Below are 15710 nucleotides of genomic sequence, written 5' to 3'. Positions count from 1 at the left end.
CTGTGGAAATAATTTGTTGCTCTATCGGATTTCAATGTTCTTAACAGTCAATGCTATTCTATGTATTTGAACCGTCGTAAAGCCGAATTTACAATTTTATAACTTTGTAAACGTCAAGCGAAAAAACTCCGCCTGAGGCGGAGGCGTCTACTGACTCTGAAATCGCTAATTTACTTGCCAAGTTCTTCCAAACTACCTATATTACGGATTCTTGTCTAAATTCAGTTTAAACTTATAATTTTAACAGGGCAAATTTTATTTTTTTCCCGGTAATAACAAAAGTTTCTTCTAAAGGATTTGGAGACCACAATACTAACATACTCTCCAGGACCGGACGTGCTTCCTGGGTGCGTGCTTAAGTTTAACTATTTGTAAACCAATTCTTAAACTGTTTCAATTGTCTACCTCAACATCAGCTTTTCCAACTATCTGGAAAGATTTATTATTGCGCTCTATAAATAGGGTGGAAAGTCGGATGTTCAAAATTTTAGATGTTTTTCTAAATTTTCTGCAATACCTTATCAACATGGTTTTGTTAAGCGAAGGTCTACTACCACGAACCTACTTGAACTGACATCTATTATAGTTAAAGGGTTCAATAACTAAATGCAGACTGATGTTATTTATATAGATTTTAGTAAGGCTTTTGATTCTGTTAACCATTCTCTTTTTTTATTTAAATTAGATCGGCTCGAATTTTCGAATAATCCTTTAGCTTGGATTTCAAAGAACGCAGTTTTCAATATGATTAACATAACATCTGGAGTGCCTCAGGGTAGTCCTCAATGATCTTCCTTCTGTCATAACACATTCTGGAGTATAAATGTATGCTGATGATGTTAAGCTTTGTTTGTCCTATAACAATTTGCTATCGGATTTCGGCTTACCGTCTGATATTGATTGTTTTTAGAGATGGTGTCAATCAAACCTCTTAAATCTGAATTGCCTAAATGTAACGAAATGACATAGATCATATTGAGTCGTGGAAAACAAATTTCCTCTTTTCGCCCTTCGTTGCTTGAACTGGTAAGGCTGCCTTCTTACTCTAGTAGATTACTATTGCTTAATTTACCTACTCCTGTAAGTTGTAGAATAATGCATGGAACTATTTTTTTGCACAATCTTGTTAAAGGTGATATTGACTCCATAGAATTCATAAGCCTTTTAATTTTAATTTTTAATTTAATTATATTTAACTTTTAATGAGCGTTTTAGACCAACCCGCCACTACTATCCTCTTATCTTGCCAAGATTTACTTCAATTTTTGGCCTGCATGAACCCTTATTGTTATATATACAGCCCTTTTCCAGTTTTCACTTCCGAAAGGTTAACACGGATCAGATCCGCAAGAACAGAAATAAATTCTTTTAAAATTTTTAGCTATAACTTAATGTGCAAATGCAATTTTAACCTTATTCTTTGATGTTTTAAGAACATTGTTGCAAAACAGATTTGGAAAATAGTGACATAATTGACTTTTTAGAAATTATTTTGTGATGGCACCTCAGAATCGCTTCGATTCTAATTTATTGGAGATTTGCAAATCCGCTAAAATCCGAACGAATTTGATAGAAACAAAGCCAGAGTTGTCATGGTACGAAAAAAATAAAAATTTCCTTATTTTTAGCAAGCGCTCTTCGGTTTGTTTTTATATGGTTAGAAGTGTAAATTATCTAAGTTTAGTTTAAAAGTGTTTTTTTTCTTATTACCCCGTAAATTAATGTACTTATTGTGCAAAGCGTGTTGTGTTGTGACCTTTTTCATCGTCTTTGGCCACTTTGGTCCCGATCACTATTTGTAAAAAGTTTGCAACACTGGTGCGAAGCAGCTGATTCACTCAAGTTGTTCAACACTTTTGTGGGTCAGTTTCCATCACTGCCTTTAAAATAAGTAGAATTTGTTATTTTTGGCTACCAATGATTTTTTGACTGATTTTAGACATTAAATGTGTGCACCAATAAAGCAAAAAGCTTAGGAACAGCAGCGGGCCAAATGTTGATCAGAGATTTGCCTGGGAAACTTATGCAAATAATAGGCTTTTGTTAAGAGCAGTAGCAGCAGTTAGCTGTTTTATTTCTCCTCAAATAGTAATTTCCCTATGAAATTTGCTAGCAAGCAAGAGAACTTTGGTTATGTTAAAGGAAAATCCGCTAATGTTAACGAATTCACTTTCGAGTGAAAACTGGAACAGGCTTGATAGTTCAAGTTTCCATAGAAATGGCGTGACAAACACAAATTACAATGAATTTTAATATCAACGCGAATACAACCAACGGCTTCTGTTTCTCGACGACTTCTTTCTCCCTTCCTGCTCTCTTCGTTCTCAGCTCTTGCAAACTGGTTCGACGATTGTTTTTTCGCAATATCTCGTCGTGAAAAGGAAGGAAACACACTTCCCAAACATACACCTCAACCTAACATACATTCATATATTCATTTATCTCTTAAAAGTCATATTTATTTTAAAGCTTTTCCAAGAGGAAATTAAAATTTTTTCCATTGAAGGAAAACATTTTACAGAAAATGTATAATAGGATTTTATGTTTGCATAAATGCACAATGATTTAAAATAAAATAATGACTTCATTATATTTATTATTAGAAAAAAATAGAAACTTGATCTTTGGCACCGGTAAATGAAATGGGAAGGAATCTTTAGCTCAGTTCTGTTTAGGTATAAAATACTAGTATGCTATATTTGATGTTTGGTATTTATATTTTAAAAAAAGTACTTCTTCATGGATGCATAATGATTAAGTTTGTATTATTAAGGGCTTGAATAAAAAATATGAAATCGCGGCTACCGTGCTTGTATCGCTTTTATGCAATGCCCTGCTTACCACAACTGGCACTTATCGTGGTAAGAACTACTTTTTAGACATCCAAAAGATTTGTGGAAAGGGGCGAACCCTTGTAGCATTTGCTGCAGACGCATCTCGTCGTCGTCGTGATCAACGAAATTAGTAGTGTCGCCATCCCCGCAAAAAAACTGAGCCAGATTGAGAAAAAAAATCTGTTCCAGGGAAATTTTTGTAAAGTCTGCATAGTTCCTGTTCCTGGCGTTCCGGAGGTATGTGGAGTAGGCTAGATCAAGACCGGCAATATCCGCAATTCGCTCGTCGATATATTGCGTCTTGATGCGGTTCATGCATACCAAGCCTGCCTTAAAGCGCGGTGAGCTTATTATTTCAGTGCCGGTTTCGTGAGCGTTTCCGCGACTGTCGAATAAAAGACCAGTGGTGTCGACGGAGTGCATCAACTCATGGGCGAGCACAAATCCCAATAGACTATACTTGAACACGTCGTGGCTGTCTGATACGAAAAACGGCTCTTGAAGAAGGCCATATGGCACGATTATGACGTTCTGACGCATCAGATAGTATGGGCTGGAGCTCATGGCTGTGTTCGGATCTGGCATGAAGAAAAACTCTTTGGCACTCAGAACCGTCTGGTGAAGTTGTGCCATTTCCTTTCGGGTGCGGAACTCCAGCAGCTTAAGGTGTTCCCGACCGTAGTCCAGGTCTGCGGACGGAAACACCAGGCCGTCATAATACTGGCTGACGAAGCTCCGATGGTCACGGCTTCTAGGCATGTTGCCGATATTGAGGACGACATCCTGCGCCTTCCTGGCGACCATGCGCTTCTGCTTGTTGGTCAACCCAAGGCTATTTTGATCAATTTGTAGCAGGAACTGCCGGCGCAATTGATCAAAGAGTTCTTTAACATCTTCGGTGTACTGGTGCAGCGTGGCAGGTGCTAGGAAGCGCTCCTCGTAGATCAGGGTCGAGGCTAGATTCAAGCCTCGGCGCATGTCCTTTATGCACTCGACGGGATCTCTGTCATCCATGGAGTCCTCTAGGATGTAAATCACGAATCGGGTCATGATATAGCTAGCCACCACCTGGGCATCTGAGGAGTCCATCAGCTGCTTAAGTGCAGTGAAGTAGTGCAAGTTTTGAACTTGCAACCGAAAGTAGGGTGATATGCGGTGACCAACTATTAACTCAAAAAACATTTGCCAGTCGTGGCCGGTTGCGTTCTCCAATTGATGCACACTCATAAGTTGGCTCTCATCGTCGTCGTCGTCTTCGACTAAGATCCGAAGGGCGAATTCAAACCCTTTTATCTTTCGCGCGAGAGTTAGTACACTTTTTGACGGGACCTTCATAGCGCGAAGAGTTGCGATGGTTTCCATTAAAATATTTAGGTGTTGCGACTCTCCCTCGAAACTGGGCATACTGAGGTCCAATAAAAATTCGCTACTGTTCTGAAAATTCGGTGTTATTATCACGTTTATTAAAACATTGGAGAGACCGAAGCGATGCAGATATCCCAGGGTCTTGATCCACTTAAACTGATGCTTGGGCCAGGCGGCCGCACGGGGGGTTAGCTGGGGCCATGTAAGATCCTCGTCTGGAGGAGCCAGTCTTAGATAGTGTTCTGCACTGCGCGTGTTTAGCGAAGCGTTGCGACAAGTCATGTAAAATCGCAAGGTTTTGGCTTCCACACTCGACTTGATTAACCCTTGCAACTGATATCGCTGGTACAGCTCCTCCATCAGTTGGACAAGGTTCTTATTCACCTTATGGTCCAACATCTGGGTGATCTCGGAAAAGGGATCGTTGATATGTCGCTCCGCATACTTGCCGCACGCATACTCGAAGTAATTACCGCAGGCACTGGCATCCTCGACTACATAGCTGAGAAGGTTGTTCAGAAGCCGAGTGTTGGAATTGGCCTCAGACTTTTGAGCTGTAGAAACAGCACAAATGAGAACAAACAATAGGCAGGCAATCCACATCATCGCGGCGAGCAAACTGAACGAAAATCAACGATTACAGATTTGTTTGTGTACCATCTTTATCAATTAAACAATGTGAGCAACAACTGATATTTATGAAGAGATAACCTAATGCGTCCTCAACTGGGACTTCCAAAAATTAATAGCGCATTGAATTTGCATTCAGCATTGCACTTACTTGTACTTGCTTTTCACTTACGTGTACTTTGGTGACTCAATAATCATTTGATCGTTTTCGCGAGTCCAATAGTTTAGCGAGGTCGGGTTCGCCTCGATGAAGCACTCAAGGGTGATGTTGAAACCCATTGGTGTGCCCACCAGCTGATGCGGTATCCAAACCATTGGCGAGACTAGAAGAATAGACCCGACCATTTTATTGAACTATAAGTTTATTCATGAAGCTTATTTATCAACCTACAGTCAACGCTGACTTTGATTCGTTTTGATACGCTAGGCGGGACTCCGTTTGAGGCAATGCATAAGTATGCGCCCATATGCAAGCGCGAAATTTTCTCCAGTTCGAGGGAGTCGGTCTCCAGTTCAGGCACTGTACATTATTTGGAGAAATTTAGTCGAAGCCTAAAAACTAAAATAGAAATTAACTCACCTTCGAGCGACTTGTTAATCACTAATTTGTTGCCATCATCTCGCTTCCACTTGATGGTAGGTTCGGGGCTGCCTTTCGCCTTGCAGCGTAGCGTAACGTTATCGCCCTCACGCACGATTATGTCGCTGGAGGTCAGGGCATCGTCAATATTGGGCGGCACTGAGAAGGGCAAGAAGTTAATATTGAGGAAGAATTGTTTGTGTACCAAAAATATAGAATCAAACAAAGCTGTATGTAAATGCAAGGGGGACAATATAATATTGCCAAGAAAGCGGCAAACGGATGGAAAATATTGTTTCAACTGCAGCGACTTGCTAACACTCTATTAAGGGGCTATACCAGTGTAACCCACGAAAAAATAGGCAATTTTTGGATTTTTTTTATAAGGTAAATTTTCAGCTTTAATTTAACGATTCGCTGACTGCTGAGGCTCAAAAAAAAAGTACTCAAACTGCTGTCATGATTCCGGTCACATCGTGGCTAAAATCGAAAAAATTCGAAAAGATTATGAAAGCTAAATATATTTCCCCAATGACCTAAGCCAATAAGTCGGAACGGACAGACGGACGGACAGACGGGCATGGCTAAATCGACTCTCCTAGTGATGCTGATAGGGTCGGAAATGCCTCCTTCAATGCGTTGCAAACTTCTGATTAAAAAATTGAATACCCTCTGCAAGGGTATAATAAACAAAATAAATATTTAGTTAAAAAGACGAAACGGTATAAAATCTATACTACATCTATCGGGTAATAGTATAATTCTATTAAAAAATAGTATGAAATTTATACTACATAGTTTAATATGTAAACTGCAAAGCGTTTACATGGTGTGAGAATTATGAGTAAAAATCAGCCTCTTAAAAACAAAAAATGTATTTTTTACACTGCTTTTTAGAAAGATTTCTGAGCCAGAAACAGATTTCTCAATTATCAAAAAAAGAACATTAGTTCATTTTAAACAAAAAAAAGTGACAACTTTAATAAAAATTTGAGAAACACGGTGCGCACACAGCGATTTCCCATACTATGGACTATGGACTATTGACCTTGGGGTGGTTTTTGATAGTCAATTTCTGGTTTTAACTTTTCAATTTTATTCTGCCAAGTTCGGATTTGTCAGATGGTTCGAGAAGACAAATTTTTTACGAGCTTAGGGATCTACCTATCAGAGATTTTATGGCATCACAAGGGGCCCTTGCGGCCTAGATGTGGGGCCGGAACACAGTATAAGAATTCTGTAATTGGAACATTTGTTCTTAAATAAATTCATATTACGATTAAACTTTATATTAAGTCAGTCAATATAATAGCACCGCTTTCACAAAAAGTACTGTGATTTTACTTTAGTGCTTTAATCTGATCAAAATCTAGCAGAAATACAAATTTGTATGTTATTTGTATTACACATATAATAGTGTTTTGCCGCAAAGTAGCGTGGTGCCATTAAAAGAACCGTTAATGCTGGGATTGCTTGTCCGGCAAAAAAAGTATAAATTAACTGTAACGATGATTTATAGTGACCTTTCCACTTCTTTATGATAGTAAAAACGAAAAACACCGTGCTCTGATATTTTCCAAGTATTTAGCCTCGAAAGTCGGTAGTGCTTATCTTATGCTCTGTGATTTTTGTCAATTTTTTATTAATGTCTGGAAGTAGAGTCCTGCATGAGTATATTTGATTGAGCAAACAAGTATATTTTTTAAAAATGGAGTGGTAGAGTTCAAGTCAACTCACTTACAAGTAACAAGTTTTTTTCCTTGACTTGGTTGTTCAAACACTTGTTTAAAAAAAGCGAGTGATAAAATACATAGTGAAAACGAATGGAAGTCAATAGAGCTTCCAAGTCATGTATGTGAGTGAGTCCTACTTGTTAAGGGAATTATTAAAAGTGCATTCAGCCACTTCCTCGATAATTTGAAAACCTTGACAAAAGTATTATAATAATGGTCTTCTGTAAGGTTCGCGAGCTTTTGAGAACGTGTGGTGTATTACCCCAGTATTGCTTCGGTACACCAACTACATGGATTTCAAAAACTTGCGGTCCATTGAGGAAATATATGGTGAAGAACACTAAGAATCGAAAATTTTCCCGCTGCCACATGTCTCTTAAGAAGTCGCGATCCTTCGAAGATTTTTTCTGACGAAATGAGTATGAGTTTAAATTCTATGTACGACTTGACATTTTTTTAAGCTGAAGTGAGTGAACATTTCAAGTAAACTTATAAGTTCTCACTTATAAGTTCACTTTTGCAAGAATCTATTTGGTAGTACTGGAGCTTTCCTTTTTACCAAGCTTAGCTTAACTGCAGTGTGTTCGTTTGGAAATAGGCTTTTCATAAATGTATTCAAAATTCGAGATTTAATAATGTTATTTTAATTTGTCTAAGCCCTGTGCATTGTTAGTGTGTTTGCACTTTCCTGCGTGTGCATGCTAATACTTCTAGGGTTTGTTCTTGGGCTGTGAACTCATATCATATGGCTTAGGTTCGGTTGAGGGTTCGAACATTAAATATTTCTAGGGTTTCAAATTACGAACCTGTTTGTCGATATGGTGAAAAAGGGTTCAGGTCCAAACCGGGGTTAAACAAAAAATATATTTTTAATTTAAATAATCATGCCCGTTTTATTTTCATTGTTTTTCGTAATAATGTGTACCTTTGCATTAAGTCTTATAAATTAGTCGATTTTTTAACTCGTTTTTTTACGTTACGTTTACTTGGACACTTAAAGATTTAATAAAAAATGTATCTCTACCATGTATGTAAAATCTATACACTATAAGACAACTGTAAAAGAATTATAGAGTTACTTAATTGAAATTGGCCAATTGATTTGCATTTGGTGCATTATACTGTGTTATCTACATTATTTCTTTTAGTAGAAGTAGTTTATATTTTAACATAACACCTCTTAAAGAATTTAAGCTTTTTGTCTGTAAGGTAAGAACAATGTTAAGATGTACATTGTAACTAATAGTTTTAAAGGTATCTGCATGAACTATTCGCAAAAGTTCTCTTTTTATTGCAGGTAGTACATAAGTCGGAACGAGCCGGATGGCATAGCATATAGCTCCCATAGGAACAATCGGAAAAATAAATGACAAAAAAATTATAACGTTAATGTTTTTAAATTTTTTTTAAGTTCTTCGACATATAGTTGTGGTTAAATATTTCAGAAATACGGTTTAAATTTCATCAAAATCGGACAACTATAAACTAAAGCTCCCATAGAAAAAATAAAAATGTAAAAAAACAATTTTTATTAAAAAATTTAACTTTTTTATTTTGTAGTTTTTTTTTTAAATTATATTTGATTTATTAATAATTTGACAGATCAGAATTACGCTTTTAATTTTATTAAAATCGGAAAATGATATCATATAGCTGCCATAGGAACTATCAAATTATTGAGCTGCTTCATCATCATCATAGCTTCAATGTTTTTCAACATACACGCAAGTAAATTATAATTTTAATCTTTTCAAGAATATTAAATTTTTGAAATAGCTGCAAGGTTATATGAACTTCGGCTTGCCGACGTTTGCTTCCTTTCTTGTTTTATTTTATTTTAATAATTTATAATATATATTGTAATTTTTCAGTTTTTAACTTTATTTTTTTATTTATTAATATATTTTTTTATACCCTTGCAGAGGGTATTATAATTTCAGTCAGAAGTTTGCAACGCAGTGAAGGAGACATTTCTGACCCTATAAAGTATATATATTCTTGATCAGCATCACTAGGAGAGTCGATCTAGCCATGTCCGTCTGTCCGTCTGTCAGTCTGTCCGTCTGTCCGTCCGTTTCTACGCGAAACTAGTCTCTCAGTTTTAAAGCTATCTGCCTGAAACTTTCCCAAAAGTGTCTTTCTATTGCAGGTAGTATATAAGTCGGACCAGACGGATCGGACGACAATAGCATAGAGCTCCCATAGGAACAATCGGAAAAATAAATTTTTAAAATGTATAACTTTTTTGTTTTTTAATGTTTTTTTTTAGTTTTATAGTAATTGTTAAATATTTCGGAAATATTATTAAATTGGCAGTTCAGAATTACGCTTTTAATTTTATTAAAATCGAAAAACGATATCATATAACTTCCACAGAAACTATCGAATAATTAAGCTGCAGATCATCATAGCTTCAATGTTTTAAACATATACGCAAGTAAATCATAATTTTAATGTTTTCAAGAATATTTAGTTTTTGCAATAGCTGCAATGGTATATGAACTTCGGCTTGCCGAAGTTTGCTTCATTTCTTGTTTTAAGTTAATATTTTTGGCTATTAGTAATATGTCAATTTAAAAAAATGTGTACTAAATCTCAAAGGGAAAGAGGATAATTTTGATATAAAATATTAAGAAATTTATAATACGTAGTTTAATGTGTAAGCTACATAGCGTTTACATGGTTTGCCAATAACACTAAAGATTACAAACTAGGAGTCTCGGTATGAATACACCAAGTTAGTTTAAGTTTTATAGTCGTGAGTACAGAATTGATAACTGAGAAAGTTTTATTTTAATACCTTCGAAGTCATATTATAAAGAGTTCGTTGATACCCATTAGTTTAAAATTTATGTAACAATAGTTTAGTTTCCATAACAATTTTTTGATTTTTCTCTAAAGCCCGAAAATAATCGAGAGCCCCCACAGGCTGATGTCGCACAGAACCAACTGGCTTAAATATAAAATATGTAAGTTCTCATATTAAACTAACCCCGCAGCTCCACATCAAGGAGGACATCGATTGGTGTGCCGACGCACTTGAATAAGTACTCATCGCAGCAGCCAACATCTCCACAGCAGTTGAGAACAATGTTCAGAACAACCGATACAAAACTAATTTTTTTTATTAAATAGCTTGTTTCGTAAAACACACGTTTCAGACGTTTGTCTAGCCAGCAGATCACCAACCTCCAAGCCATCTCTTCAGGAGGCTACTCGCAGACTTACCAAGGCTCTTAAGTATGTAGAGGGAGAAGCACAACGCCGATTCATTGAAAAACTGTCCCCAACCAGTACAAAGCATCCCTTGTGGATACAGTGATTCCTATAAGCAACTCTGCAGGCAGCTGGGCCCGAAACAAAAAAGAATACCGTCGCTTTCAATTCGAACTGAAACATAAACAGAGCCAATATAGTTCCGGCCAAAGTTGCTGAAGTCATCAAAGACCAATTGAAACCCAAAAAATTTCCAGGCGGTGACTTAATTACTCCAAAAATGCTTTTGCAGTTAAAGCCTATTGTTACCGCTCCACTAGAGCAGTTTGGAATTTCATTATAATTTTGATACTTATTAATTTTTATAAGAAGCTGTCATCGGCGTGAGTTCAATCGCTACGCATTCACCAAGAGAGAACTATCAATTTAGCAGTTGCAGCACGAGCCTCGTTAGGAGAGGAAGATTTCTTAAAGCTATTGTAATTTGAATTTATTTTAAATATTATATAAACCATCTTATCGCCACAAGTGCTGATAGAAGCTTCAGGTTAATGTCCGGCTCCAACATTTTTAAAAAAATCTACTATTCGTGTATTGAACGACTAAGTTCCGTGTGCGCAAGAGAAAATACAGTGAAAAGAAAAAAAACTGCTACATGCGTCTCAAGAAATTAAGTTCCGGGTATGCAAAGAAACTCATGAACTTACTGCTGCTATAGTGATTCCTTGTTGGTTTAGTATATATAAGAACGGTAAAGTTCCGCAGTAGCACAGGGAAAGCGCACAATGCAAAATTCACATATACTTATCGAAACAACCGTTGGATTCTAAACCTTGTACGTGTATGCGAAAATGCGAAATTTATCTGCGTAGATAAGAGCAATACAATTCCGCAGAAAAGAATTTCACACAACCTTGAACATCTGATACCGTTCAGATGTGTATCGCTTTCGTGATAAAACTAACAATAAACTGAACACTAAGGCTGTGAGTAGGGTCATAGCTTGCTAAAGCAAATACATTTCCACCAACAAGTCAAAGAAAAGATCAAATGCGAAATCAATTACAAGAATCCGAAAATGTTTAACAGCGTTTGTAAAAAAGATCGACACGGTAACGATATTATTTTGGTGCAATGTGCAATGTGAGTTTTAATTATTCAAAGGCTCCAATAATCATCAACAAATCCCCTAAGGTTCTTATTTTACAGTTGTTAGAGGAAAAACGGGAAGCTGATCAAAAATATATCCAGCAAAAGTATCAAATACATTCACAGCAATGTGGCGCGAACATGACGTTGCCATTTACCAATATGGGTCCAACTAGCGCTCAGCTATCAGCACGCCAAATACTTCAGCAGACTTACCACCCTTTAACGCTTTCGAGAAAAGCATATCTGTGGCTGGCTTTTCGAATGTGGAGAACATGTCACGACTCCAAAGATGTCCCAAAGGAAAAGCGTACGACCTAGTAAGAGACAAGCTTTTGTTGCCAACAATGGTCATAAGCACATTTTGGATCGCATGATCGACAAAGTAATGAGAATATCTATAAGCAAGGACAGGCTGGACTTACTGATTGACTAAAGCTGGATGCTCACATCAACAATCCTATGCTTGCAAGGGAAAAAAAAAAACTATAAATTGATTTTGGCAATGCACCCAAATTACGTTGCAAACGTAAAGGCTTTCAGTGATTGATTATACAAGATCGCATAAACAGCCAACACCGTGGTTTCAACATCGTACTCAAAACCAAAATAACGTACACACTCACACCAGCTACAACATTGGACGGCTACAACACACCGAATCGGAAGAACCTCACCACGCTAACAGTTCTGAGAACACGACTTGCTTCATATACCAAAGTACACAGCATCAAATCGCACAGTGTGAAGGGTTTCGTAATCTCCCCTATGAGGAAAAGCAGCTAATTGTTCGTGACAATGGACTGTCCTTTAAGTGCCTTAAAATCCATGGAAGAAGATGCTTCTCTACTAAATCGTGTGGGATCGGAGGATGTGAATCAAGACATCAGCCTCTGCTGCATAAAGGTAGCCAGACTGACAATGTCGTTGCATCTCACCAAGCCAAGTTCCCTGACGGAGAGCAATATTGTCGAATTGTGCCCATAAGAGTTCATTGCAGCAATGTTTCTAATGACGCTTGCGCTTTATTGGACTAGGGATATTCGGTGACACTCATGGACGAATAATTCTTCAATCGCTTACTTACGCGCACTCTTAACCCAATATGTATGCTGTGGTCCAATCAAACCACCAGAATGGAAAGGAACTCTGTGCGCTTTAATATTCCAATCTCAGGAGCAGACGTCCAAAAATCATACTGCCTAAATAACGTTCACACCGTCAAAAATTTGGGCCTACAAATACAAACTGTCAACGTAAGTGAATTAAACGCCAAATACCCGCACCTAAATGGAATACCCTTAAAGTTTTATTCAAGTGCTGAACACTGAACTTCTGATTGGCACAAATAATTGGAAGCTTTCTGTTCCTCGAAAATTACGAAAAGGAAAGTGGAACGATCCCATTGCGTCGAAGTGTATACTCGGTTGGGGACTACAAGGCTCCTGCAACGCCAAGACCGTATTCTCTATGCACCACTGTCAATGTAATTGGGAAAAAATCGATAAATCCGATAAAGAGAGCATTAATGTTGACTCTGTTACTCCAAGGACTCTTTGTTCTATCGATGACGAAAAGGCCCTACAAATATTGGATAGTACTTGCACAAAAGTTGATGGCCACTATCAATTTGGTCTCCTATGGCGTCACACCAACCCCATTTTACCAGAAAGCTATAAAAGCGCGATGAAAAGATTGGACTGTCTGAAATCAAAAATATTCCGGGAACCTTATTTGTATGACAAGTTGAGCTACAGAGCAACAATTTATTCGAGAAGAGTTACGCAGTCGAGATGTGTAGCGCCGAAATGACTATACAGCATGAGCGCGTTTGGTACCTTCCGATATTTATCACTCACAACCCAAATAAACCAGAAACGGTTAGGCTTGTATCGGATGCAACAGCTAAGTCTCACGGAAAGTCACGATTTTATGATCACGGGTCCTGACCTTTTGCATCCCCTTACTGAAGTTTTAATGGCGTTCCGGGTTGGAGAAATAGCAGATTGCGGTAACATTGCGAAAATGTTCCACCAAATTCGTATCTAGGATTTATATGGTTTAACAAAGAAACCCGAGCTCCAAGAATATTTTTAATGAAAGCAATGACTTTTGGCATATCCTGCGCTCCATGCATTGCTCATTACGTGCGAGATAAGAACGCGAAGGAGTATAAACTGAAGTGTCCCCGAGCCTTTGAAGCTATTACTGAAGCACTCTATGACGACGAATACATAGACAGTGTGGCCGACGAAACAGAAGAAATCAAGGTTTCTTTAGAGGTTCGGGACATACACGCCTTCAATATAAGGAATTGGGCATCTAACTCCCCGAAGTTCTGAAGCATTTGCTGGGCGACTCGATTACCCCACAACCGGCAAAGGAGCTCGGAGATGCAGAGAAAGTCCTTGGTATGTTTTGGGAACCGAAAATTTTACACGAATGAAAAGAAGCATCCTTTCCGATTAAGAGATGCCAGCGAAACGAAAGGCCCTACAAGTGTTGATGTTTATATTTGACCCATTGGGATTTTGGCGCACAGGAATAGGATGAGACGACGTCTTACCGGTACCTCAGCTTTTATTTTGGGAAAAATGGAAGGGCTTGCTTTCCCAAGCCGCAACAGTTCAGGTCCCACGACATTACTCGCCATTACTCCATATCGCAGACTTCACCGAACTACACACCTTTGTGGATGCCAGCGAGTTCGGATATGCAGCCGTCTGCTATTTTCGAATAGGAAAGGGAGATGGCATCACTATATCGCAGAAAAAAGCAAAGTGGCACCTCTTAGGCCGCATTCCATACCCGGAATGGAACTACTCGCCGCTTTGACTGGCGCGTAACACACGTAACATAAAGGCCGATGAACACATATATTGGACGGACTCAAGGACTGTTATTTCGTTGCTGACAATGGATCCGCGAAATTATTACGCCTTTGTTATGCACCGTGTTGGAGAAATCATGGAGACTACGAATGCCAGTCAATGGCATTGGGCTCCAACGAAGTTTTTTTTTTTTGTTTTTTTACCTTTTGATTGTTTATTGAATCTTTTCTAGAAGAGACTTACAATAAGTATTCAAATCTTAACCTATACTGTATTATAATTGTTAATTGGTTAATGGCCCTAAGTTGGGCAGGAGTGGGCGGTCATTGCGCTGCAACCGAGAGTGGTTACTGAGCCGCCTGAGCTGCCTGGCTAGTTGGTTTGGATGTATTGATAGTTTAGCTTCGTACTTCGAGACTTTACTATCAATTTCCCTGTGGATATTTGCTTTGCGAATATACCAGGGGGCCCCAGTTATTTTTCGCAGTATCTTCGAATGTATTCGTTGGATGATTTCTATGTTGCTTTTGCTTGCGTTTCCCCAGAGTTCAGACCCGTACATCCAAGTTGGCCTTAAACAAGAGTTGTAAATAACTACTTTGAGTTCCAGTGGCAGGGGTGAGCGGGAATTGATGAGCCAGTGGAAACTGTTGGCCTTGAGTTTTAGGGAAATTTTCTTCGCTTCAATGTGCTTACTCCAGGTAAGCCGCCTGTCTAAGTGCCCAGGTATATGACTTCGTCGACTTGGGGGATTTGTTTGTTGTTTAGGGCCAGTGGTGGGCAGGTTGCCCGATTGAGTTTAAACGTAATATGTTTGCATTTTTGTTCGTTGACTTATATGCGCCAATCTGCTAGCCATTTTTCTACGGCCCCAGGTGGTTTTTTAAATACGCTGTTGCTGTTTTGGACATTTTGGACGACTGGTTATAGCTGTGTCATCAGCAATGGTGGATAGCGTTGTCTGACTGCTTGTGGGAATGTCAGTCGTGTTTAGGACATACAAGATCGGTCCGAGCACACTTCCTCGGGGTACTCCAGCTTCGATTTTGTGGTTGGCGGAGAAGAAATTTTTGCATCTGACAGTAGATACTCTGTGTTTTTAGGGTAAGATTCAAGTAATTTGTGGGTGTTTTTTGGTAGAACAGTCTTGATTTTATGAACCAAACCGTCAATCCTAACGCGGTCGAAGGCTTGAGATACGTCTAGGAATAAGGCATTGCAGTATTCCCTGCATTCAAACGCTGTACGTATTTCAGCTGTTATGCATTTACCTGTTCGGTAGTTCCGTGCTTTTCCCTGAAGTCGAACTGATGTAGGGGCATCGCTCTGTCATTTTGGAGGTGTGTTCTGAGGTGGCACAAAAGCAGTTTTT

General features: G+C 38.4%; 1 protein-coding gene across 2 annotated transcripts in view; it reads right to left on the bottom strand.

The window, feature by feature from the left end:
* The window catches only part of LOC128253197 (neurotrimin-like), a 192453-nt gene that overhangs the window by 57325 nt on the left and 119418 nt on the right, over positions 1-15710 (bottom strand). Inside the window, exons 5-8 of one of the 2 annotated variants that reach the window (XM_052981421.1) lie at positions 5410-5568; positions 5221-5349; positions 5002-5152; positions 1351-4818 (exon numbers count right to left, since the gene is read on the bottom strand). In XM_052981421.1, coding sequence (XP_052837381.1) covers positions 2838-4818; positions 5002-5152; positions 5221-5349; positions 5410-5568 — 2420 coding nt within the window. In that variant the 3' untranslated portion in view covers positions 1351-2837. Of the gene's footprint in view, positions 1-1350; positions 4819-5001; positions 5153-5220; positions 5350-5409; positions 5569-15710 lie in introns of those variants that run through there. The other variant, XM_052981423.1, reaches the window with a different exon arrangement.

This window comes from Drosophila gunungcola (genome assembly GCF_025200985.1).
Source record: "Drosophila gunungcola strain Sukarami chromosome 2L unlocalized genomic scaffold, Dgunungcola_SK_2 000007F, whole genome shotgun sequence".
Classification (NCBI taxonomy): domain Eukaryota; kingdom Metazoa; phylum Arthropoda; class Insecta; order Diptera; family Drosophilidae; genus Drosophila; species Drosophila gunungcola.
This window is presented reverse-complemented; position numbering and strand designations above follow the sequence as displayed.